The sequence below is a fragment of the Cnephaeus nilssonii genome (genome assembly GCF_951640355.1).
Source record: "Cnephaeus nilssonii genome assembly, chromosome: 3".
NCBI classification, from domain to species: Eukaryota; Metazoa; Chordata; class Mammalia; order Chiroptera; family Vespertilionidae; genus Cnephaeus; species Cnephaeus nilssonii.
The window spans coordinates 42,861,103-42,887,459 of record NC_137074.1 but is presented as its reverse complement, the minus strand read 5'-3'; the positions used below and the strand labels follow the sequence as shown (position 1 = coordinate 42,887,459).

Here is a 26,357-nt window from a genome sequence, read left to right as displayed (position 1 = left end):
AGATACCTTTGTAGATGGAGGAAAAGGCCACAAGCCAAGAAGTGTAGGCAGCCTCCAGAGGCTGTAAAGGACAAGAAAGCGATTCTTCCTTAAAGCCTCCAGAAGAAACGCGGTTCGTTCTGCCGATCTCTTTTAGACTTCTGACATCCTAAACTAAGATTACACATGTGTGTTGTCTTTAGATGCTATGTGTTTGTGGTAATCTGTTATAGCAGCAATAGGAAACTCTTATGGTAGCTGTTAATAATGATGATACTAAGAATCTTTCTTTGTGATTTGGAAATATATATATATATATATATATATATATATATATATATATATATATATTTTACTAAGAAAGGATGTTAAAAATAATTGTCACTAAAAGGTAAATATTCCTTGCTGATGTAGGGGAAAAAAACACCAGTGTTGCAGGAGCTGATCCCATACAAAATTAATAAGCAAATAGATTTGGATTAAATTAATAAGTAAGTAGCTAACATATTCTGATCTTCTGAAATCCATAAGAGAGGTAATTCTGGAAAGTGGATCGATGGCAGCACCAACTATTGCTTCTCCACAATTCCCTTAAAGTGCCAGCTGAAAACGACCCATCTTTAGCAGCGATCACCAAAGATGTGCTTGAACACATTGCAGTTCATCCCCGGATGTTCTCTGTCCAATCAGGTGACGAGAACTGCAGTGCCCTGTTCTTTCTGCTTTTACTTTCTAGGTCCCGTTCTCCTTGTTCACGGAACAGCACAGAGAGCCTCCCCTCTGTTCTCTTAGAACGTATCCCCAGCCCTAATGGGATTCTTTATGATCAGTCATGGTACGGGGATGCCCCCACATCTCTAGACTTTGATGAGATCCCTCTTATTATCTAGAACACCCGGGGAGTGGCACTTTTATCCTGCCTGCCTTCCAGATTTAGGTATAGGTGAGGTTTCTCTATATTTTAACAAGGTGTTGAGGGTAAGTTTTACACCAAGGGCTCTTAGGCAGCAATAATAAGTATCAGCAAATTTCATTTCATGATCAAAACAAAAGAACCAGACAAACCAAAATCTCAAAACTAAACCCCAAATCTAAAGCCTATGAAAATATTGTGACATAATAGGCAGGGCTCTTATTAGAGCCCTTTGGACAGTGGTTGTCCTCTACACTGGGGGCAGCACAAGAAGAAACAAGCTGAGAATTTGGGTTGTATGTACAGAGCTGGGTCTTTAGGTCCTTGGCAGAATAAAAGTACAGTACCTGGAATCTCATTGACTCTGTCAGTAGAGCTTTGGTACTCCTCTGCTTTTGTGAAATCCAGGCCAAAAGAAATCATTAAAGCTGAAGGAGCCCTGGCTGGTTTGGCTCAGCGGTTAGAGTGTCAGCCTGGGGACCAAAGGGTCTCAGGTTCGATTCCCTCTCAAGGGCACATACCTTGGCCCATAGGGGTGCGTGTGGGAGGGAATCAATTGATGTATCTTTCTCGCATTGATGTTTCACTCTTTCTCTCTCCCCCCTTCTCCCTCCCTTGCACTCTCTCTAGAAATCAATGGAAAAAATATCTTCCAGTGAGGACTGTTAAAAAAAAAAAAAGGAATTTTCAGTCCATCAGTGAGTAGTTCTTGTTACCCCTGGTTAGTTGCCTCAAAGATCCTTTTAGTGCTCAGGTTTCCATCTTTCTGTCCCCTCCCTCCCTTCCTTCCTTCCTTTCTTTTTTCTTCACTTAACCTGAGGAAGCTGATTCACTCACCCCACACCCAACTGATTTTATACACAGGAGACTTGACCCCCAAAGCCTCTCACCCACTCCCCACCACCCTCCTCACCCCAGGAGGAAATCTGGGAAGCCTGTTTTCAAAGGCACTTCCAGAAAACTGCCCAAATATTGCTGTTACAGAGTGATCCATGCCAAAAGTTTTTGAACTGTCTATCTGATCAAGCCCCATTTGTAGCTCTTGGAAGCACTAATAGGAACCAGGAATGGAGGGTTTGTGTCAGAGATGGCATCTACCAACACTGTCTACGAGAGCAGCAATGACCGTGGAATTATTGCCATCAATACTGATTTGATGATCACTTTTCAAAAGGAAGATGGTATTGGCAGGAAAGCAAGTAATATGTCAAACTTCTGGAACCACCTAGAGGTGCCATTCTATACTGGAGGCTGCCAGAGCCACCATTGGACACTGGATGTTCCTGACAACACCACTAGACACCAGATGTCACCACCTGAGATGTGAGATTTAAGCTGCTGCTGTTGCTTAGTGTCACTAACTCCTGGACTAAAAACCCTTAGTAGAGCACTCCATTCACCAACCTTGGTAAATCCGAGAGAGAGAGAGAGAGAGAGAGAGAGAGAGAGAGAGAGAGAGAGAGAGAGAGAGAGATGAGAACCCATCACCTTCTGGTATATGGGATGATGCCCCAACCAACTAGGGCTAGCCTGTGTAATTTTTATTATAACTTATATAATGTCAACTTAATACGTTTTTCCTCTGCCCAACTATATTTATCTTCAGGCACTGTCTTTTGTGTGTTTGTGTGGGGTGTGTGTGTGTGTGTGTGTGTGTGTGTGTGTGTATGTATGTATAATCAATGACAGCCTTTGGTGTATATGATATGAGATACTGGTACTACTCTGTTACTACATCTATGATTATAATTTAAAACAATCACCTCTTATATTTATATAGAGATCTATAGTTTATAAAGTGCTTCTATAGATATTATTTCTAGAGTAAAGAGAGAATATGTTATTTTCACTTAATACTCAGAATTACTAATGTAAACGTAATTAGTCCCATTTATCAACAAGGAAATTGTAGTCCTATACAGTTCTTTATGGTAACACAAATAGTAAAAGATAGTGCTGGAGCTTGAATCCACATTTTCTGGTTACCCCTTCAGTGATCTTTCTACTACAGCTGTCATTTATTTTATTTAACAGTAGGTTTATATTCAGAACAGAGGCCCTCCCTGCTTTTGCTTTAATCTCACATTGTTCTGTGACTTGTTTTGTTTTGTTTTAGGAAGACATGTTTTGGCAGATGAAGCACTCAAGCTGGGTATTCTAGATGAAATTGTCAATTCAGACCCAGTTGAAGAAGCAATCAAATTAGCCCAGAGAGTTTTAGGTAAGAAGATAATAAAAATAGCTGCAAATTGGAAACAAGCTAAATGTCTATCCTAACAAACTCCTTAAATATCTTTTAGTACATCCAAGTGATGCGATATGGCACACCTTTAAAATGAATGAGAAACTATGTATTGATATGGTATGAGTGCCGTGATATAGTATATTAAGTGTAAAAAGCACCATTGTGTAGAGTGGTTTACCATTTGTGAAATAAGAAAGAGGGGATGGGATTGAATGTCTATATGGGGAGAATGTATATATGTAACTGTTTGTGTATAAAATATTTCCATAAGGATTCATAAGTAATGGCTAATGGTTGTCTCTGGGAATGGGGCGGGTCTTTTTATTGTTTACTAGAGGCCCAGTGCATGAATTCATGCACAGATGGGTTCCCTTGGCCTAGCCGGTGATTGGGGCCAATTGGGGGGCCAGCTTGCCAGGGGTGAGGGACCATGGGAGGTTGGCCCCAGCAGCAAGCTAACCAATGGCTGATTCGGTGAGGAATCGGGCTCCCTCCTCCCTCCTGTCTGGGTCCCGGGGTGCGGATGAACCAGATTTGGGGCTGTCAGGGCCCCAGCAGCAAGGTCTGGGTCAGTGCGCGTCACAGCTACCAGCCAGTCATTCTGCTCATTCTGTCGTAATGGTTGCTTAGGCTTTTATATCTATAGATTCTTCCACACCTTTTGAATTTTTATTAAATGAATGCATTTTCTATTAAGAAATATAATTAAAATTAAAACAAACAAGCAAATAAACATTTCAGCAAATAGAAGACAAGCTCTATAATTGACCATGATAAAAGCATGGTTCTGTTTCTGTGAGCTATGTTTTCTCTCTCATTGGTTTCTCACTGTATGGAGTCATGCCTTCCTTTAAGAGTTCTTTGGTGTGGCACTCCTTGAGTTTTTCTTTCCTTTTCTAGCTGTTTCTTTTTGATGTGTGGAAGTTGGCAGCAAGATGGAGAGGGTTAAAGAGTGTTAGAAAAAATAATTGGAAAGAGTGCTGGTTACAGGCAGAGCAGGGCGTTCATCTCGCTACTTGGTGGCAGGCAATGGCTCAGTGTCATTCAAAGGCATTCTTTTGAAAAAGACATTCTTTTGCTGACCCTGGTAGGGACCAAACACTTTTCTGAAATAATCGTTCTTTTTGTGGCTCTAGCCAGTTACTGTCAATGCAATAAGAAAAGCTTGAACTGGAGAGGCCAGGGTCTGTGGGGAAAAAATACTGGTGACTCATAAAGAGAATCTGCAAGCCTTTGCCCAAATGGGAATGAGTTTCCTGCTGTCTTTCTCTGCCTTCCAGACAGTCTTCAGCACATTTTCATCCCTGGTTTCATTGTGCCTCCTGAGAGGGCTTATTGTTGTGTTAGAAGTCACCTGGTTGGCCAACAGCAAAGGCTATTTGCATTTGGAGGTGCCTAAATTATTTTTGGTTGGGTGCTTAAATAGACTGTTATTTATACCCGTGGTCTTAGTTTGTAAAGAACCTGATTTCAATAGGGAGTTCTTTTCCTGAACTGATTTCCTTAGATTCAGATTTGAGAGTTAAGTTCCTTCAAGAAATAATGAGGATCATGGTCTGGTACATTTATAAAATTGTCTGTTTTCATTTTTTAAAATTGATTTCATTTTTAAAATTAATTCAAATTACAAGTTTTAAACAGGTGTTTGTTTTTTTTCAATTTATAAAATTTATAATAAAAGTCTACTCAATCTCAGCCACATTACACAGTTTGTCCACTTGATGGCACCCAAATATTGAGGAGGAACCATCTGCTTTAAAACTTGGTAGTTCACCTGTTAACAGTAGGGGAAATGGTTCTGGGCTTTGGACAATTATGTATAACTATTTTAAATTATAGTCATGAATACTATTTAGAAATATGTAAAATTATTTGTGTATAAAAGTTTCTAAAATATAAACTCACATATATTCTATAATTATAGCTACATAAAATATGTATGAATACAGACAAAAAATTTAAAAGAGATATGCAGAAATGAAAACAAGTTAGTTTTAACCCCAAAATTTTATAAATGATCTTTTTTTTTGTTTTGGTTTTTTCTTTATTGGTATATAATTTACACACAAAAAATTCTCCCATTTTAAGTATAGAGACAGATGAAATTTTGTAATTATTTACAGTTATGTAGTCACAATAAAGAAGATGTAGTTCTATCACCCTAAGAAGTATTCTCATGCCTCTTTCCAGTAGATTCCCTCCCACAGATAGCCACTGACCTGTTTTCTATATTGTTTTTTTAGAATTTCTCATAGATGGAATTACACATAAAGTATGCAATCTTTTGTTTGACTTCTTTCACTTACCATGTTTTTGAGATTCATCCATATTGTTTCATGTATTAATATTTTCTTTTTTTATTATTAAATAGTAATCTATAGTATGGATATATCACAATTTGTTTACCCATTTATCAGTTGATGTCCATTTAGGTTATTTCCACTTTAGGCTATTGACAGGGAATTGAACCCAATGACCCTTCGGTACAAGGACAAAGGGTGAGCTCCGGTTTTTTGTTTTGGCTATGATCTGCATTGTGTCCCTTTTGGTGTTTAGGGCTTAGAATCCTATGGAAAATTCTGGAAATTTTTCTTTCTATTTTTATTTTATTTTATTTCTTTACTAGAGGCCCAGTGCATGAAATCGTGCACGGGTGGGGTCCCTAGGCCTGGCTTGCAATCAGGGCCAATCAGGGCCAGGCCAATCAGGGCCAGGCTGGAGAGGAGGTGACTGTTGCCGGGCCAGGTACAGAAGGAATGGACACCGGACACCGATGCTACCATCGTCAGCACCCTGCCGCCACGCAGTTCCCTGCCTCCCCGCTTCCTCTTTCCCTCGCCACCGCACCGCCACTGCAGTGGGCCAATTGGGGCCTGCTGGCCAGGGGAAGGGATGGGGTATGGGAAGTTGGCTGACGGAGGTAGCCAGCCCAAGGAGGGAGCCAGCCCTCGAATCCCCTGGGAAAGGGGTCGTGTCTGTCGTCACCCACCCCTGGTTCCCTGTCCCAATTCGGGGGCCTGCCAACCAGGGGAGGGACCACAGGAGGTTGGCCAGCCGGGGTAGGCTGGCTGTGGGAGCACACTGACCACCAGGGGGCAGCTCCTGCTTTGAGTATCTGACCCCTGGTGGTTAGTGTGCATCAAAGCGACCAGTTGTTCCGGTCATTACGGTCACTTAGGCTTTTATGTATATAGATTTTTAATTTTTATTGATTTCAGAGAGGAAAGGAGAGGGAGAGAGAGATAGAAACATCAATGATGAGAAAGAATCATTGATCAGCTGCCTCCTGCATGCTCCCAACTGGGGATCGAGCCCACAACCCGGGCATGTGCCCTTGACTGGAATCAAATCTGGGACCCTTCAGTTCACAGGCCGATGCTCTAGTCACTGAGCAAAACCAGCCAGGGCAACTTCTTTCTATTTTTAAAAATGAGTTTCACTAGAATTCTATGAGTTCCTGGTGCTGCTTTGTAATAGGTAAATGCTAGAGAGACAAAGTAGAAAAATAGAGCAGATTAATGAAGGACTAGCTCAGAGAATCTTATCTACATTTGCCATTTATTATCTTACCAAATGTGAAGTTTAGCTAGGCTTATTTATTTTGCCTTTCACTTTCATTTAAAGTCTTATGCTTTTCCTTTCTTTTTATGTTTCCTTGATTTTCTTTTTTTTGTTTGTTTTGTTTGTCTTTAAATATAGTATGTGGTTATTTGGCAGAACAAAATTGATGGGTTGATTTGAAGAAAAAGCTCCACAAAACTGTATTATAAAAATGTATATTGATATTTTATAATAGGTATTATTAGAAAATATGTTAATAAAATATACCAATAATAAAATATATTAATACAAATCTGTAGTTATGTGAAGCTGGTACCGTTGTCTTGATCTAGAGGAATGGTTCTCAAACATTATTGTGCTTCAGAATCACTGGGACAGTCTGTTAAAAGAGACTGTAGGACCCCCTCAGCACTTTCTGACTCAGTATGTCTGAGGTGGGGCCCAAGAATTTGCAGCTCTAACAAGTTCTTAGGTGATGCTGATGGTGTGTTCTTGAGCCCACACTTTGAGAACAACAAGGGGAAGAATGGAGATAACTTTTCCTAGTTTCGACTTTTTACACCTGGCATGCAAACACTACCAGCAGTCTTAAAGATATTTGTAAATCAGTTACAAAAGGCATGGTTAAAATACATACATGTATGTTGCACACCTTGTGAATATACTAAAAACTACTGAATTGTAAACTTTAGAACAGTGACTTTTATGGTATGTGAATCATATCTCAATTTTAAGATACATGTAAAATTTTTGTTTCCTTTTCCCATTTGTAAAAATATTCTATTAATTCAGCCTATTCCCACCCCCATCCTTACCCCCAACCCCACTTCTGAAATATTGACCTAAAAAAATAAAAAGTAAAGGTTAACAGCACATATTTAGTTTCCACATCCAATAGGAAAGGAGAGAGAGAAGGGAATTTCCAAAGGCAATATTGCAATCAGCAGTTTTGGAACCAGTTATGTGTGGGAGGGGATTGTAGAAGGTTAGCATGTATCTAAAAATGTGATTTGGGAAGTTGCTGCAAATTTCTCTACAAACTTAACGTGTATCCTGGAGATTTAACTGTGAAAATTAGTTTCATGCATCTTAATACTCTTGTTATATGAAGCCTCTCAGACTACTGCCGTGCAATAGATTTAGCAGAGCAATTCAGAATTACTTGACCAAGCCAGATTGCTTTGGCTACACTGGGGAGAGCAGGGTTCTGTAAAATGCTATTTATTTGCACTTGCATTTGGCCAGTAGCCTGTTTTACCCAAACTGAGTGAGAACTCCTGATTACCATGTGCATATTTCTGGCATGAAGCTGAAAATGTGTGTTGTTATTCAGGGGACATCTGACTGGGAGCCTCAACTCAGGAACCAGATTCTCTGCTTTTGTCCCTGTAACGACCCCTGGTCCTGTGACTGCACTGGGCTGTGTTAGCCATTTTTAACAATTCTAATTCTGCCTAAAGACATGGGTCTTTTTGTTCGTGTTGATTTTGTGGCTTTAAAAAATCTTAGGGCTCCATATGTCTTTCTCTTCATTTTATCTTTTGCTCTTTGTAATTTATTTTTACTCTCTGTGAACATTTATATAAACTTATTTCACAGGAGCAGAGTGACTCTGCCTTATGTAGGAGGCCTAAGCACATGTCTAAATTTAACTTCCCTTGGAGGTACTGCCCAACTTCTGTGGGTGACTCCCGCAAGCCTGGGAAAGTACAGTTCTGTCTGCTCTCTACAGAGCTTCTGTGACAGACACAGCTAACTGTTTATCAGAATTAGAGAAGAGAGAATCCTTTATGCCTTAGGAGACCATTTCTCTAAACAGCACGCTGTGTTGCTCTTCATCCTAGGCAGAAAAAAAAAAATCTCTTCCTGTAAGTTTACCGGAAAGAAAAGAGGGAAAATAATTGCCTCCTTTTCTTCCATTAGGAGCATGGTTCACTTAAAAAAAAAAATCAACAATTTAATATTATGCCTTAGAAAACCTTGAAGAATTAAGAAAAAAATGTGAATGGGTCAAGCAAATAATTTGACCATAAGCTCTTTTGAGTCAGAAATCAGTTCTTCTCTTACCCATTTTCCTATGCAGCGAATGCTAGTGCTGAACTGCTCACACTTGCTTCTCTTATTATGTAGGTACAGTTGAGTGACTTTAAAACTACCAGGACTCTAAAACTACCAAGTGTGTAAGAAATACACTTTGAAAACATCAGACCTATAGACCCAAAGGGGAAATTCTGAATATATTGTGTAGTAATAAACTGAAATTTGAAGATAATAACATCCTTCAGTTACAGCTATAGCAAGAAAGGGATGGGAAATTGTACGGGGCGGGGGGGGGGGGGCGGGGGGGGCAGGAAGTGATCTATGATGGTGCCCTGATCCCAGCCTCTCCAGTGGACACACTTCTCTTGGTCCTAGGCTGGTTTGGACAGATACCGTGGGAAGCTCCCAGGATGCCCACTGGCAGCCTGAGAGGTTCTGAGTATCCTCAGGGTAACAGGCTTATGCTGATCAGCAACATTTGCTGTACACCATGAAGCAGGCTTTTCTTTTCTTTTTCTTTTTTTTCCCCTTTCTCTTCTCTTTCCTTTTCAATCTCTGGCTCAGGGTAAACTTGCCAGGAGCTGTAACTGTCCTTGGTACAGTGGCTGGCATAACATTCTGCTCTTGGACCTCTCAGAAGCTACACCTCACCATCAAGAGTTGAATTGTTTAAGAAATACTCATGCCTACCTTTAAAGACGCTTAACTGAGTCTATGGTGGAGCCTGGGCATCTTAACCTTTTTAAACTCCTCAAATAACTCTGATGTGTGCTATGGTGTTGAGATGGAAACAGTGGCAATGTCACAAGAACAGAGATCGCTACAAGATATCCCAGTCTATGCCTGTACTGGGCATAGATTGCATCAGTCCCCTATTTATGCTACAACACTGACAGCTCATCCCTCTTCCCTCAGCCTCTTGGTTCCTCCACACACTTGTCCTCTCCCTACTGTCCACTCTTGTCTTCCTTTTGGGCCACCAGAAATTAAATCAGGCCCTGGAAAGGTTTCCATCCTTCTCTGCTGAACTTGCCTTTCCATAGCTCGAGGACTGGGCTAACTCATTGGGTACATGGGCAAGTAACTGGTAGCCTGTTGGGTAGAGTTCATGTTTTTCCAACAATAGTAGTGTGGATAGGGACTCCATGCTGCTAACTGCTGTCTTTCCTTCCTTTCCTAAATCCTATTCTTAACATCATATGGTAAAGCATCCATTTAAAAATCCATTCTTGCCCAGCCAGCTCAGTGATTAAGCATCAACTTATGAACCAGGAGGTCACAGTTTGATTCCTGCTCAGGGCACATGTCCAGGTTGATCCCCGGTGGGGGACATGCAGGAGGCAGCCAATCAATGATTCTCTCTCATTGATGTTTCTATCTCTCTCTCTCCCTTTCCCTTCCTCTCTGAAATCAATAAAAATATATTTTAAAGATAAAATAAAATCCATTCTTTTCAGTTCTAAGTAGTAATCAAGCATTAAAATAATCTCCTTTCCTATGTTAAAAAAAAAAGTTGAAATTATACAATGTTTTACAGATATACTTCCAAGTGGACATGATTACATCCCAATCATACTTGCTCTATGTTGGACACATAGTAACACAGGAATGCCAGACAGGCTCACATTCATATGTCTTTTCATAGGGAAACTGCTTTATGAGGTTTGGTAGGTTTTATGTTTAACCAAAGTGTACATTTTTGATATGATGTTTTATTCTTGAAGAGATGATAGTACTTTTTAGAAAACAGTTTATGGTATACTGTTTTAGAAAACAGTTTTGATAATGTAATTTATTCGACATTTATTCTCTATACATATGTTTTTATTGATTTCAGAGAGGGAGAGAGAGATAATCACCTATGGGCTGCCTCCTGCACTTCCCCTAATGGGGATCAAGCCCGCCACCTGGGTATGTGCCCTGACCTGGAATTGAATCGTGACCTCCTGGTTCATGGGTTGATGCTCAACCACTGAGCCACACTGGCTAGGCATACATTTATTCTTTTATGCAAACTTTAAGAATCATTCTATTGAGTTATTTTTTTAAAAATAGAAAATAAGGGTTCTGATTAGAAATTTATATATAATGTACGTATATGGAAATATTTTTATGCTTTAAATATTATATCATTGGCTCTCTCTCCTAATTAAGGTCTTATTTTATGTTCTTCAATAAGATGTTATATTATCTTCTTAAAGGTCTTATATTTTCTAGGAATTTTTAACAGCTTTAATGAGGCATAATTTACCTTATAGAGTTATGCAACCGTCTCCATAAATCAGTCTTAGGACTTGTTCACTACTACAAAAAGTGCCCTCATGACTTTTTGCAGCTAGCCACCAGCCTTAGGCAACCACGGATCTTTCCATCTCTATACATTTGTCTTTTCTGGACCTATACTATAAACAGCATCATACAATAGGTAATCTTTTGCATCTAGCTTTTTTTCAGTTAGCATAATGTTTTTGAGGCTCATCTGTAGCATGTGTCAGTAGTTTGTTCCTTTTATTGCTGAGTAGTGTTCCATTGTATGGCTATACCACATTTTCTTTATCCATTCATCAGTTGATGGATATTCAGATTGTTTCCAGTTTTGAGTTCTTATGAATAATGCTGCTATGAATATTCATATAAGTTTTATATAGCTGTATGTTTTCATTTCTCTTGGGTGGATTCCTAGGAGTAAAATTGCTGGGTTGAACAATAAGTTTATGCTATCTTTTTAAGAAATTGTCAAACTGATTTCTAAAGCTGATGTACTGTTTTACATTCTCAGGGTTCCAGTTACTCCACATCACCACCAACATTTGATATTGATGTCTTTTCTATGATAGTCATTTTAGGGGTCTGTATTAGTTATATATAGCTGCATAACAAATTACCCCAAAATTTAGCTGCTTAAAGTCAAACATTTATTAAAATCTTACACTTTCTGTGGGTCAGGAATCTGGGCATGGTTAGCTAAATCCTCTGGTTTTAGGATTTCACATAACATTACATTCAGGTGTTGTGGGAGCTGTATTCATCTCAAGGCTAGACTGGGAGAGAGGATCTTCTTCCAAGCTCCTGTGGGTGTTTGCGGGATTCCGTTCCTTATGGCCCATTAAACTGAGGGCCTCATTTCCTCTCGGGCTGTTGGCTGAAAGCCTCCTTCAGCTCTTTGTCACATGGGCTTCACCAAAGGGCAGCTGGCTGTCATCAGAGTGAGGAAGTGAGAGAGCAAGAGAGGGTGAGATTTTTGTACTTTAGTCTCAGAAATGAGGTTGTTTAGAATCTGCCTATACATTCATTGTGTTTTGAATTTGCATTTCCTTAATGACTAATAGTGTTAAACGTCTTTTCACATGCTTATTAGCCATTTGTTTATCCTCTTTGGTGAAATAGCCACTAAAGTTTTGTCCATTTAAAAAATGAGGTTGTTTGCCCTCTTATTATTGAGTCATCAGAGTCCTTTATATATTGTGGATACAGATACTTATTAGATATTTGTTTTCAAATTGTATTAGTTTTTCTATTGCTTTGATAATAAATTAGCACAAGCCAAAACCGGTTTGGCTCAGTGGATAGAGCGTTGGCCTGCAGACTCAAGGGTCCCAGGTTCGATTCCGGTCAAGGGCATGTACCTTGGTTGCGGGCACATCCCCAGTAGCAGGTGTGCAGGAGGCAGCTGATCGATGTTTCTCTCTCATCAATGTTTCTAACTCTCTATCCCCCTCTCTTCCTCTCTGTAAAAATCAATAAAATATATTTTAAAAAATAAATTAGCACAAGCTTAGTTTAAACAACACACATTTATTTTTTACTGATGTATAGGTCAAAAGTTCAGTAGGGTCTTACTGGGCTAAAATCCAGGTGTCAGCAGCTTCACTCCTTTCTGGAGGTTGTGGGGGAGAACCTGTTGTTGGTGGAATTCAGTACCTTGCGTTGTAGGACCAAGGTCCCTGGGTTCTTGCTGGTTGTAAACTGAGGGCTGTCCCTAGTTTCTAGAGGCCATGGTGTTTCTTGGTTCTTGGCCCACTGCCTCCTTCTTCAAAGCCACATCATCACCAATAGGTTGAGTCTTTTCCGTGTTGCAGCCTTCTGATCCTTTCTCATCAAATCTCTCCCTCACTATATAACCAGGAAAGATTCTCCTCTTTTAAGAACTCATATGATTGGATTGGGCCAACCTACATAATACAGGATAATCTCTACATCTCGAGGTCTTTAACCTTAATCACATCTGTAGAGTCCCTTTGCCATGTAAGATAATAAGTTCATAGGTTCTGGGGATTAGGAAGTGGACATTTGGTGGAGGTGGGGGAGTGGGCATACATATTTTCTTTCAATCTATGACTTATCATTTCCTTTTCTTAATGATGGTTTTTGAAGTACTGAAGTTTTTAATTTTAACACAATCTAATTAATTGATTGATTTTTCTTTCGTGGATCATGCTAAAAACACTTCGCCTAACTCAAGGTCACAAAGGTTTAACCTATGTTTTCTTCTAGAAAATTTTATAGTTTTAGCTCTTCAATGTAGATTTATGATCCATTTTGAGTTAATTGTTTAAAATATATTTTTATTGATTTCAGAGAGGAAGAGAGAGAGGGAGAGATAGATAGAAACATCAATGATGAGAGAGAATCATCGACCAGTTGCCTCCTGCACACCCCCCACTGGGGACCGAGCCCTCAACCCGGGCATTGCCCTGACTGGGAATCAAATCATGACTTCCTGGTTCATAGGTCGACACTCAACCACTGAGCTATGCCAGCTGGGCTAAGTTTTATATATGGTGTTAGATAAGGATTTAAATTTATTCACTTTCTGCATATGGATATCCAGTTGTCTCAGCAAACGTATTTGTTGAAAAAAGTCTTATTTTTTCTCTCAGTGAATTGTTTTGGCGCCTTTGTTAAAAAGCAATTGGCCATAATTATAAGGATTTATTTTTGATCTCTCATTTCTCTTCCATTGATTTGTACATCTGTCCTTGTACCAGTATCACACTGTCTTCTTTTCTAGGTATTTTTAAGTCTTTGTTACTATTAGGAATCAAGTTAAAATTACCTTGAATCTAAAACATTATTAACTCAGAGCTATTTTCCTTAAAATGACTGACAGATTAATATTTAATCTATTATAAAATTGGAATAATAGGAAAATGCTGCTTTATGCTTCAATTAGGTAACTTGAAATTGCTTCGGAGCCATTAAATTCTTAAGGAACTAAGTTGCAAAGATATTAGAGACCTTGGTATTCATGTTACATTAAATATCTTGTTGAATAGCATTTAATTTTGTACTTTGAACAGTTATCATTATTTACTCATTTTCTCTTAGTCTAAGTAACATTTCCAAAGACCTGATTTTCTTTCTTATTTCTTTCAGATCAGTCTCTAGAGTCCCGTAGACTCTTCAACAGGCCAGTGCAGAGCTTGCCCAACATGGACTCTCTTTTCAGTGAAGCCCTTCTGAAGATGCGGAAGCAGCACCCTGGGTGCCTTTCTCAGGAGACTTGTGTCCGTGCAGTCCAGGCTGCCGCACAGTATCCCTATGAGGTGGGCATCAAGAAGGAGGCGGAGCTGTTTATGTACCTTCGGCAATCAGGGCAGGCTAGAGCCCTGCAGTATGCTTTCTTTGCTGAGAGGAATGCACATAAGTGGTCAGTTCCCTCTGGAGCATCCTGGAAAACGGCGTCGGCCCGGCCCATCTCCTCCGTGGGCGTTCTCGGTAAGAACATGGGGTCGTTAATGTCATTCTCCAAATCTGCACATGTGACGGGCTACTACCATTTGCTTAGGGCCACTGGGTTCCAGGTTCTATGCTAGATATATTACATGTGTTAGCTAGCTTAATTTCCACCCAGCCCGTTAACTATCTTCATTTTACATGTGAGGCCTAGAGACACTAACCTTCTCAACAAAGAGCTAAATACTAGTAAACACAAGTGGTGTGAGAGTCTGACACTAGAGCTGTCTGAATCCAGACCCTGGGCATTTTTCACTCATCCCAATCTCTTCTCTGTTTGAATCTGTCACTCCTGAATTTCCCAACAATGATTATTATTTGTACCACATTTTAAGGTGTGTCCTGTCACTCTTGAAGTTTCGGTCTTTCTGGTCCCTGGAACCATTCATTTCCTTCTCCTAGTTCACAACCAACTATCCTCAAATCCATCTGAACCTTGAAACAGGGCTTACCTTCTTTTGACACCTGGAATTTTTCCAAACAAATGTCTTCCTTCCTCAGAAGCTAGCTCTCTGATTGGCTTCTTTGGGCCACGTTCCTAAGCTTCACTTGCTCTTAGTCTTGACCCAAGAATGATCTTTTGTGGATTTTAAACCCTGTGAAATGGGAAGTAAAATGTTATATGCTTCAGCTCGTGTACAGTCTTTTGGGGGAAGAGGTTCATAGTTTACTAAAAGCACCTTCTTCCTCTCTCTCTCTCTCTCTCTCTCTCTCTCTCATCTTTCTTTCTTCCTTTCTTTCCTTCATTCTTTCAACTTTCTTAACCCTCACCAGAGAGAGAGAGAGAGAGAGAGAGAGAGAGAGAGAGAGAGAGAGAAACACTGACATGAGAGAGAGACATTGATTGGTTGCCACCCAACCCAACCTGCAGAGAAAGAGCCCACTCTATGCATCTTCTTAGTGTTATCTTAGTCAAGTTTTAGTATAAAATAGTTGGTTTTTAAATTTTTCAATCACATTTGACATACAATATATAAGTTTAAGGTGTACAACATAGTGACTAGCTATTTATATAACTTACAAAGTGATAACCCTGCTAAGTCTAGTACCCATCTGACACCAACCATAGTGGTACATACTATATACAATGGAATACTACTCAGTCATAAAAAAGAATGAAATCTTGCCATGTGTGATAACATGAATGAACCTAGAGGGTTATGCTAAGGGAAATAAGTCAGACAGAGAAAAACAAATATCATATGATTTTACTTATATGTAGAATCTAAAAAATAAAATAAATGAACAAACAAAACAAAAACTAACTCATAGATGCAGACAATATCTTGATGGTTGCCAGATGGAAGGGGTGTTGGGGAGATGGGTGAAAAAGGGGAAGGGACAAGGGTCAGCAAATTTTTTCTGTGAAGTTCCAGATAATGACTATTTTAGGCTTTGTGGGCTGTAAGGGTCTCTGTTGCAACTACCCAGCTCTGCTATTGAGCACAAAAAAAAAGCCATAGAGAACACAAAAACAAATTAGCATGGTTGTGTTCCAATAAAACTTTATTTATAAACACTGAAATGTGAATTTGATATAATTTTATGTGTCATAAAATATTATTCTTTTTTTTTTTTTTGGTTTTTCAACTGTTTAAAACGTGAAAACATTTTTAGCTTGTAGGCAATACAGAAGCAGGCAGTGGGCCGGATTTGGTCTTTAAGGTCTCCTCCAAGGTCTCAGAGTTGTTTTCTGCATTTTCTATCTTCAGGTGATAATGAGGCATCTTGCAGGGGATTTTATGGGCCAATCATACATCCCACACATACCCCTCAACCATTTTAGTGTCCAGAATTAGTCATAGGATACAAGGGATGTGGAAAATACAGTCCCTTATGAGTCCAGGAGGAAAATGAAACGATATGGGGAAGGGACAACAACATCTTTGCCATTGAATAGTTTTCTATTCCTCTTGCCTTTGCTTAAAATATTATTCCATTTTCATTTTCCTTCTCCAGCCTGTATAGTTCAAGTTCCTCACTTTTACCCACTTCAATATGTTCTTTCTTCAAATATCTTTATATTGAAGCTTTTCTTGATTCATTCAACCAAATATAATCTCTTTCCTTTGAATCATCAAATAAATTTAAACTTCTCAACTCACATCATTTACTTTACCTTATAGGATGGATATTTGTGAACTTTTCTTCATCCCACTACTAGATTATAGGCTCCCTGAGGAGTGGTACTTTTCATATTTTTTAACAGTTTTATTGAGATTTAACTCATATACCATAAAATTTTTTAAAGAGTATAGTTCAATGTAACATAGTATAGCAGCTACGGAAAACAGCATGACAGTTCCTCAAAAAAATAAAAATAGAGCTACCATATGATTCAGAAATTCCACCTCTGAGAATATACTCGAAATAATTGAAAGCAGGGACTCGATTAGATATATGTACACTCATGTTTATAGCAGCATTGTTCACAATAGCCTAAAATAGAAACAATTTAAATGTCCATCAGTGGATGAACGAAATGTGGTGTGTACATACAATGGAATATTATTCAGGCTTAAAAAGGTAGGAAATTCTGACACATAATAAAAACAACATAGATGAATCTTAAGGATATTATGCTAAGTGAAATAAGCTAGTCACAAAAGAACAACTTCTATATGATTCCACTTGTATATGAGGTACCTAAAGCAGTTGAAATCATAGAGATAGAAAGTAGAATGGTGGTCACCAGTGGCTGGAGGGAGGGAGGAATGGGGATTTATTGTTGAATGGGTACAGAGTTTGTTTTTCAAAATGAAAAGAGTTCTGGAGATGGATGCACAACAATGTGAATGTACTTAAAACACTAAACTGTAAACGGATGTAAATTTTACAGGTATTTTATCACAATTAACATTTTAAACAAATATACATAGTAACAATGTCACCAAAAAAAATACACTTCAATGATTTTTAGATATTCACGAAGTTGTGCAACCATTGCCACAATCAATTTTGGGACATTTTCATCACCCCGAAAAGAAACCCTATACCCATTAACAGTTATTATTACTCATTGTCCTTCCCCCAGCCCCTGGCAACCACTAACCCACTTTCTGTCTCTATGGATTTGCCTAATCTGGACATTTTTCATATAAATGGAATCATATAACATGTGGCTGTTTGTGTCCAGCTTCTTTAATTTAGCATAATATTTTTAAGGTTTTTCCATATTGTAGCATATATCATGGCTTCATTCCTATAACAGGTGAATAATATTCCTCTGTTTGTATATATCACATATTGTTTATCCATTCATCAATTGATGGACATTTGGCTTGTTTCTACTTTTTGGCTATTTTGAATAATGCTGCTCTGAACATTTATGTGCAAGTTTTGCGTGGACACATGTCTTCAATTCTCTTAGGGATATATGTACACATCCCTAGCTACCTATCTCCCTAGCTAGGAGTGAAATTGCTGGCAACTCCATATTTAACATTTGAGGAACTTCCAAACTGTTTTTCCACAGCAGCTGTACCATTTTATAATCTGCCAGCAATGCATCAGGGTTCCAATTTCTCCACATCTTCACCAGTACTTGTTCTTGTCTTTTTAATTATAGCTAACCTAGTGAGTATAAAGTGGCAGCTCATTGTGGTTTTGATTTGAATTTCCTTAGTGACTATTGATGTTAGGCATCTCTTTATATGCTTATTGGGCATTTATATATCTTCTTTGGAGAAATCTTTATTAGACCCTTTGTCTAATTTTAAATTGAGTTGTCTTTTTTTGTTAGTAATCCTCACTTAAGGATATTTTTCCATTTATTTTTAGAGAGAGTAGAAGAGAGGGAGAGAGACACAAAGAGAGAAACACTGACATGAGAGAGAGACATTGATTGGTTGCCTCCTGCATGCGCTCCAACTGGGGCTAGGAATCAAGCCTGCAACCAAGTTGCATGCCCTTGACTGGAATTGAACCCAAGACCTGTCAGGCCAGGGTCCAATGCTCTATCCACTAAGCCAGCTAGAGAAAATTGAGTTATCTTTTTATTGTTGAGTTTAAGAGTTCTTTATATATTCTGATACAAATCCCTTATCAGATTTGTATGATTTGCAAATATATGATTTGCAAATATATGATTTGCAAATATTTTCTCCCATTCTGTGGGTTCTTTTTACTTTTTTAATGATGATCTTTGAAGCACAAAAGCCTTAAATTTTGGTGATGTACAATTTATCTTTTCTTTTGTTGCTTGTGCTTTTTGTCTCATATCTAAGAAACTATTGCCTAGGTCATGAGATTTACTCATAAGAGTTCTATTGTTTTAGTTCTTACTTCAGTCTGTTATCCATTTTGAATTAATTTTTGTATATGGTGTGAGGTAGGGATTCAACTGCATTCGATTGCATGTGATATCCAGCTGTCCCAGTACCATTTATTGAAAAGACTATTCTCTCCCCCATTAAATTATCTTGCAAATCTTGTCAAAAATTGATTGCCCATAAGTGTATGAATTTATTCCAGGACTCTCAATTCTATTCCATTGATCCATATGTCTGTCCTTATGCCAGTACCACACTTTCTTGAATACTTTAGCTTTGTCATAAGTTTTGAAAGTAGGAAGAGTGAGTTCTTCAACTTTGTTCTTATTTTTCAATATCGTTTTTGTTATTCTGGATTATTTGTATTTCTATACAAATTTTAGGATCAGCTTGTTAGTTTCTGCAGGGAAAAATAACAGTTGGATTTTTTATAGGGATTGCACTGAATCTGCAGATCAATTTGGGTAGTATTGCCATTTTAACAATACTAAGCCTTCTGAATAATGAACATGAGATTCTTTTCATATATTTTGGGTCTTCTTTAATTTCTTTCAATATTGTTTTTGAGTTTTAGTGTACAGGTTTTACAATTCTTTATTTAATTTATTCTGAAGTATTTTATTCTTTTTGATGCTATGTAAGCAGAAATTTTTTTCTTAATTTCATATTCAGATTGCCCATTGCTAGTGTGTAGAAATACAATTGATTTTTGTATATTGATCTTGTATCCTGCAACTTTGCTGAACTTGTTTATTAATTCTAATAGTGTATGTGAATCCTACTCATTGTTATGTATTCTAAAGCACTTAGCACAGTGTCTAGCCTTAACTAGTATTGAATCCATGTACACTGAGTGGCCAGATTATTATGATCTCTGAACGCATAATAATATGGCCACTCAGTGTATATCCTATATAATAAAGGCTAATATGCAAATTGTCCCCTCGACCATGAGTCCAACCAGCAGGCAGGCCGGCCAACTGCCCATGTCCCCTCCCCCTGGCCAGGCTGGCCGGACCCCACCCATGCACGAGTTCATGCACCGGGCCTCATATATATATATACTGAGTGGCTAGATTATTATGCGTTCAGAGATCATAATAATCTGGCCACTCTGTATATTCCTTGAATTGATCTCTTTAAATGCCACATTGCCACAGAAGCCTTGCATCCACTGAATAATTTTCCAGTTCTCAATACCATTGAATCATTTTCTCTCCTTTACTCTTATTTACAGGCTTGGGAACAATGGGTCGAGGCATTGTCATTTCTCTTGCAAAGGCCAAGATTCCTGTGATTGCTGTGGAATCAGACAAGAAACAGCTAGAAACTGCTAACAAGATAATAACCTCCTTCTTTGTAAAGGAAGGATTGAAAATGCAGCAGAGTGGCCACACTTGGTCAGGACCAAAACCCAGGTTAACTACATCTTTGAAGGAGCTTAGTAGTGTAGATTTAGTCATTGAAGCCGTATTTGAGGAAATGAATCTGAAGAAGCGGGTCTTTGCTGAACTGTCAGCTGTGTGCAAGCCAGAAGCTTTTTTGTGCACCAATACGTCAGCCCTGGACATTGATGAGATTGCTTCATCCACTGATCGTCCTCACTTGGTCATTGGTACCCATTTCTTCTCACCAGCTCATGTCATGAAGTTGTTAGAGGTTATTCCCAGCCGATACTCTTCCCCCACTACTATCGCCACTGTTATGAACTTATCAAAAAAGATTAAAAAATTTGGAGTAGTTGTAGGCAATTGTTTTGGATTTGTTGGGAATCGAATGTTGATTCCTTATTACAATCAGTCGTATTTCTTGTTGGAAGACGGCAGTAAGCCAGAGGAGATTGATGAGGTGCTGGAGGACTTTGGTTTCAAAATGGGACCTTTTAGAGTGTCTGATCTTGCTGGGTTAGATGTGGGTTGGAAATCTCGAAAGGGGCAAGGTCTTACTGGACCTACATTGCCTCCAGGGACTCCTGCCCGAAAGCGAGGCAACAGGAGATATTGCCCAATTCCTGATATGCTCTGTGAATCAGGACGATTTGGCCAGAAGACAGGTGAGGGTTGGTACCAATATGACAAGCCATTGGGTAGGATTCACAAACCTGATCCCTGGATTTCCAAATTTCTGTCACAGTACAGGGAAACCTATCACATTGAACCACGTATTGTTAGCAAGGATGAGATTCTTGAGCGCTGCTTATATTCGCTCATTAATGAAGCATTCCGTATCTTGGGAGATGGGATAGCTGCCAGCCCAGAACACATTGATGTTGTCTATTTACATGGGTATGGATGGCCAAGGCACAAGGGTGGGCCCATGTTCTATGCGTCCACAGTTGGGTTGCCCATAGTGCTAGAGAAGTTGCAGAAATACTACAGGCAGAATCCTGATATTCCCCAACTAGAGCCTTGTGACTATCTGAAAAAATTGGCTTCCCAAGGAAACCCTCCTCTGAAAGAATGGCAAAGCTTGGCAGGACCCCCCAGCAGTAAACTGTGATTCAGCCTTTCAGGTTATGCCTCACATGCTGGCATCAGGTAATGCTCACTGAGCATTAAATTTAAATCCAAAGATCCAAAGTAAAATTGCTCTGAAATACAAAGCTAAAGAAATAATCAGCTAAACCTCCTCTTTGGGTCTGCTGCCTGATGATTCTAATGGGTCGAATATTCAGTAATGTGCTTCCTAGGCCTCTGAATCTGTCCCTACCAGATAAACTATTCCAATCCCAATGAATAAACTCATGTTAATACTTTTATAGCTAAGAAGAGAGCCTCAGAAATAAGGTGAGGTTCCCAAGTGCTTTTATCATTGGAGAAATATGTAATCATTTAACAACTGATAAAAGCAACTAAGTTATAAATTAATTTTGACCCCCTTCAGCCTCATACACATAGCACTAATAGGAAATCTCATGGATCCTTCATTCAATAAACATTCACTGTGTCTCCCCTGAGCATCAGACCTAGAGCCCAGGCAGGCATTAATCCAGCATGGATGCCTGTGATGAAGTTCAGTCCATAGTCTCAGTCGTGTAATGGAGATAGTTGTCAGGGTTGAGTCAGCAGTGAAGGTCACTGTGAGTGAGCATGAAAGCTGCCCAAGGGAAGGCAGAGTGTCAAAGGCGGAACAGAGTTGAAGTTACAGGCAAGACACAGTTGGGAACTGGTGAGGGGCCAAGTACTTCAGACCAGAATGGGGAACTCAGAGTAGCTTGGCAAGTCATGCTCAGTACTAGTAGATCGCTTCTGTCCAAGGCCCACTCACACATGGTCACAGTTGTGCTTGCTGCCTGCAAGGGGCTCAGTAATGTTTGTTGATAATTACCTTGAGATCAGGGGATATCCTGGTCTTTCTTTGCTCTTCTATTCATGGAGAAATAAATAGGTAGTAGTATGTTGTTGACTTAGTGTAAGAAGGGATCTTAGAGAACATCTAACCTCCTCTGATTCTATCTTTGATTTAGATTCTGTAATGATGACAGTTTTCCTGTCATGATAAGCCTTTGTGTTATTGGGTGTGAAAATGGTTGAGTCTTGAAAAAATCCAAAATTATTATAAAACAAATTTCTTATAACTTTGTTATAATTATAAGACTTCCCTTTTAATGTTTGTGTGGTTGGTTAACAGTTGGGGGGGTTGGTCAACACAAAAACTCGTACACAGATGTTTTCATCAGAATTATTCATAATAGCCCCAAATTGGAAACAAAGTAAATGTCCATCACTGATGGATGGATAAACAAATTGTGGAATAGCCATACAATAGACTATTCAGCCATAAAAAGAGATGAAGTACTGATATATGCTACAACATGATGGACCTTGAAAATACTTTGCTAAGTGAAAGAACCCAGTCACACAAGGCCACATATTGTATGAACATTTATATGAAATGTACAGAATAGGCAAATTTATAGGAACAGAAAGCAGATAGAGGTTGCCTAAAGCTGGAATGATTGGGGATGAGAAATGGGGAGTGACTGCAAATAGGGACAGGATTTCTTTATGGGTTAATGAAAATGTTCTGAAATCATTGTGGTGATGGTTACATAAGTCTGTGAATCTACTAAAAACTATTGAATTGTATACCTTAAATGGGTTAATTACATGGTGTGTAATATCTCAATAAAGATTTTGATAAATAAGTAAATAAATGGGCTCAAGTTGTTGGCCTTCAGTGTTGATGCTGTTTTCAAAATATTTTTACCTGTGAACTCAAACAAAACCATCAAAAGTTCTGATAGAGAAGTCTTGAATGAATGTACTATGTTTTTCATTGTAAAAAAAACAATAAAAACCCAAAACACCCTTAAAGTATGCCTCAAATTGCAGTTCAATTTAGAATAGTTTTGGAGAAATCAAGATGGCGGCATAAACACCTGAACTTGCTGCCTCGCACAACCACTTCAAAACTACAACTAAAAGACAAAATAGGTATCATCCAGAACCACAGGAAGGCTGGTTGAGTGGAAATTCTACAACTAGAAGGAAAGAGAAAAGCACACTGAGACTCAGAGAAGGTGCGGAAGTAAAGTGCAGAGGTACGGAGGCGCGCGCAGAAAGGGCTGGCAACTGAGTATGCGGTTGTGTTTTTCAATCCGGAGGGAGACACAAGCTCCCGACTGTTCTGAACTCCAGTTCCAGGCGAGACTCTGGGGACCCAGACTCATACGGTGAGAAACTGGACTATCTGGCATCGGGCGGAACTTGAGGGCGGCTTTCTCTCAGAGGTGCTTGCAGCAGTTACCTCGGGACACCGAGACCCGGGGCCTCTTAGGGCAGGCTGAGGATCAGCCATAGCTGTTTCCTCTGCCCTGAGACCCTGCCCCACCCAAGCTGTGCGCAGAGGCTTTTGCATATGAATGGCTTGGCCCTTTGCAATCTAAAATTACCTAACAAACTGCAGCTGGGTCAGAGAGACCCAGAACATCCAAAAAAAGGCCCAAGGCCCCACAGCAGCTTGCATTGCTTCACAGCTGGGCCTCATCTGGGCACCTCCAAACCCCAAATAAAGAAGAGGAATCTGCAGATCTCTCCATAGCTCCTGCTGGGTGGCCTCAGGCAGAGGCTAAATTAGCACCTCCTTAGAGATCCAAGAGCCAGTGGACCCAGTGGTCAGAGTGGGACCATTCAGATTACAACTCCTCAGATCCATAAGGGACACACTCAGGGGGAAGACTCAGTGAGCACCAAAGCCCCACTGGAGCAAGTCCTGCCCCATAAGGGTGTCTCCAGCACTGAAGTTCTCCTATCGTAGACACAGCTGATTCTCACAGCCAATTGGCCTGGAGGCCAATTCCTCCCAGTGATACCAACAACAATCAAGACTTAACTACAACCAGACTGTGCACACAGCCCACAAAGGGGTGCACCAAGAGTGTCCACCTCAGGTAATTGGGGAGGCTGAGCCACTGGGCCCTATAGGACACCTAGCACACAAAGCCACTCTGTCAACAGAGGGAAGTAGCCAAAATGCGGAGACAAAGAAACAGGTCACAAATGACAGAAATGGAGGAAAGCAAACTACTGTATATAGAGTTCAAAACCACGGTTATAAGGTTTTTCAAGAATCTTCTAGAAACTGCTGATAAATTTAGTGAGACCCTCGAGGATATAAAAATGGACCAACTAGAAATTAAGCATACACTGACTGAAATAAAGAATAATATACAGAGATCCAACAGTATACTAGAGGATCCCAAGAATCAAGTCAAAGATTTGAAATATGAAGAAGCAAAAAACACCCACTGGAAAAGCAAAAAGAAAAAAGAATCCAAAAATATGAAGACAGTGGAAGGAGCCTCTGGGACAACTTCAAGTGTACCAACAGCAGAATTATGGGGGTGCCAGAAGAAGAGAGAAAGCAAGACGCTGAAAACCTATTTGAAAAAATAATGACCGAAAACTTCCCCTACCTGGTGAAAGAAATAGACTTACAAGTCCAGGAAGCTCAGAGAACCCCAAACAAAAGGAATCCAAAGAGGACCACACCAAGACACATCATAATTAAAATGCCAAGAGCAAAAGACAAAGAGAGAATCTTAAAAGCAGCAAGAGAAAAATAGTTACCTACAAGGGAGTACCCATACGACTGTCGGCTGATTTCTCAACAGAAACTATGCAGGCCAGAGGGGGTGGCAAGAAATATTCAAAGTGATGAATAGCAAGAACCTACAACCAAGATTACTCTACCCAGCAAAGCTATCATTCAGAATTGAAGGTCAGATAAAGAGCTTCACAGATAAGAAAAAGCTAAAGGAGTTCATCACCGCCAAACCAGTATTATATGAAATGCTGAAAGGTATTCTTTAAGAAGAGGAAGAAGAAGAAAAAGGTAAAGATAAAAATTATGAACAACAAATATATATCTATCAACACGTGAATCTAAAAATCAAGTGAATAAAAAAATCTGATGAAAAGAATAAACTGGTGAATAACATAGAATCAGGGGCATAGAAAGGGAGTGGACTGACAATTCTCGGGGGGAATGGGGTGTGGGGGGTGTGGGAAGAGACTGAACAAAAATTGTACACCTGTGGATGAAGATAGTGGAGGGGGGGTAAGGGCAGAGGGTTGGGTGGGAACCGGGTGGAGGGGAGCTATGGGGAGAAAAAGAGGAACAACTGTAATAATCTGAACAATAAAGATTTATGTAAGAAAAATAGAATAGTTTTTAAGATGTATATTGCTGGAGTTTATATAAATTGGTTCTTGAAATTAAAGTCATCAATATAAAAGATTTCTGAAAGTAGTTTCCAAAGTGACTTCTTTTCAAATTAATATAAACACACACACACATATTAACTTTTTCTTCTTTAGTGGAATTTATTTTCAGTTCTTTAAACTCATTTTTACCCTACACTATCCTCTAGATTGGGGCTTTGAAACTAGACTGTCTATGAATAGGTTTTATGAGTCAATAATCCCTGACATTTTATGCTAATGTTTGTGTATATGTATCTGAATGCATTTCTTAGAAGAGATACCATATTCTCATAAGTGTTTATGATCCAATAAAGGTTAAGGACCAACACTTTATATAGAGATAAAATGAGAAGAAGAAACATGAGTTTATTTATTTTTACTTTATATCCAAGGAGGCAAACCTAATTCTAATTTGTTGGGTCCTACATAAAACAAAATGATGAAACCTTTCCAGAATATGCTACCCCATCCTTGAAAATGCACTTACTTAAAAGGCTTATTTTGTTGTTGTTAATAATTTTAAAACTATCTTAAAAAAAACACACCCAAATAGCCTCTGAGTGACATTCTAAAAACGTGTCCTAATGGTAATTGACTCTGATGAGAAGGCTATATTAGAAACACCCTTGAAGCTTTGCCATAATACTGCAGCTTTAAAGATGAAACTAATGACATTACTTAAATCAGTAGCAGCACTGTGCAGCTGCGGTTGCTACCTACATATTCATTTCCAGAGGAACAGGTGTGCAAGAGAGCGATAAAATGAGGGACCCTAAACTCCCCTGATTAATGAGTTTACAGAATGGTGTATGCAAATCATACTCTACACACTGTAGGAACCTGGAATTTCGAGGGCCTTACATTTGTCTTTAAAATAGACCCCTATAAATCAGAAATATTGTGGG

The 26,357-nt window shown here is 39.2% G+C and overlaps 1 protein-coding gene across 2 annotated transcripts in view; it reads left to right on the top strand.

Annotated features, from left to right (window-relative positions):
- The window catches only part of EHHADH (enoyl-CoA hydratase and 3-hydroxyacyl CoA dehydrogenase), a 47,343-nt gene extending 24,302 nt beyond the window's left edge, over positions 1–23,041 (top strand). For both annotated transcript variants that reach the window (XM_079766278.1, XM_079766277.1), the window contains exons 5-7: positions 3,009–3,113; positions 14,115–14,456; positions 19,983–23,041. In XM_079766278.1, the coding sequence (XP_079622404.1) occupies positions 3,009–3,113; positions 14,115–14,456; positions 19,983–21,244 (1,709 nt within the window). In that variant the 3' untranslated portion in view covers positions 21,245–23,041. The remainder of the gene's footprint in view (positions 1–3,008; positions 3,114–14,114; positions 14,457–19,982) is intronic.
- The last annotated feature ends 3,316 nt before the right edge of the window (positions 23,042–26,357 follow it).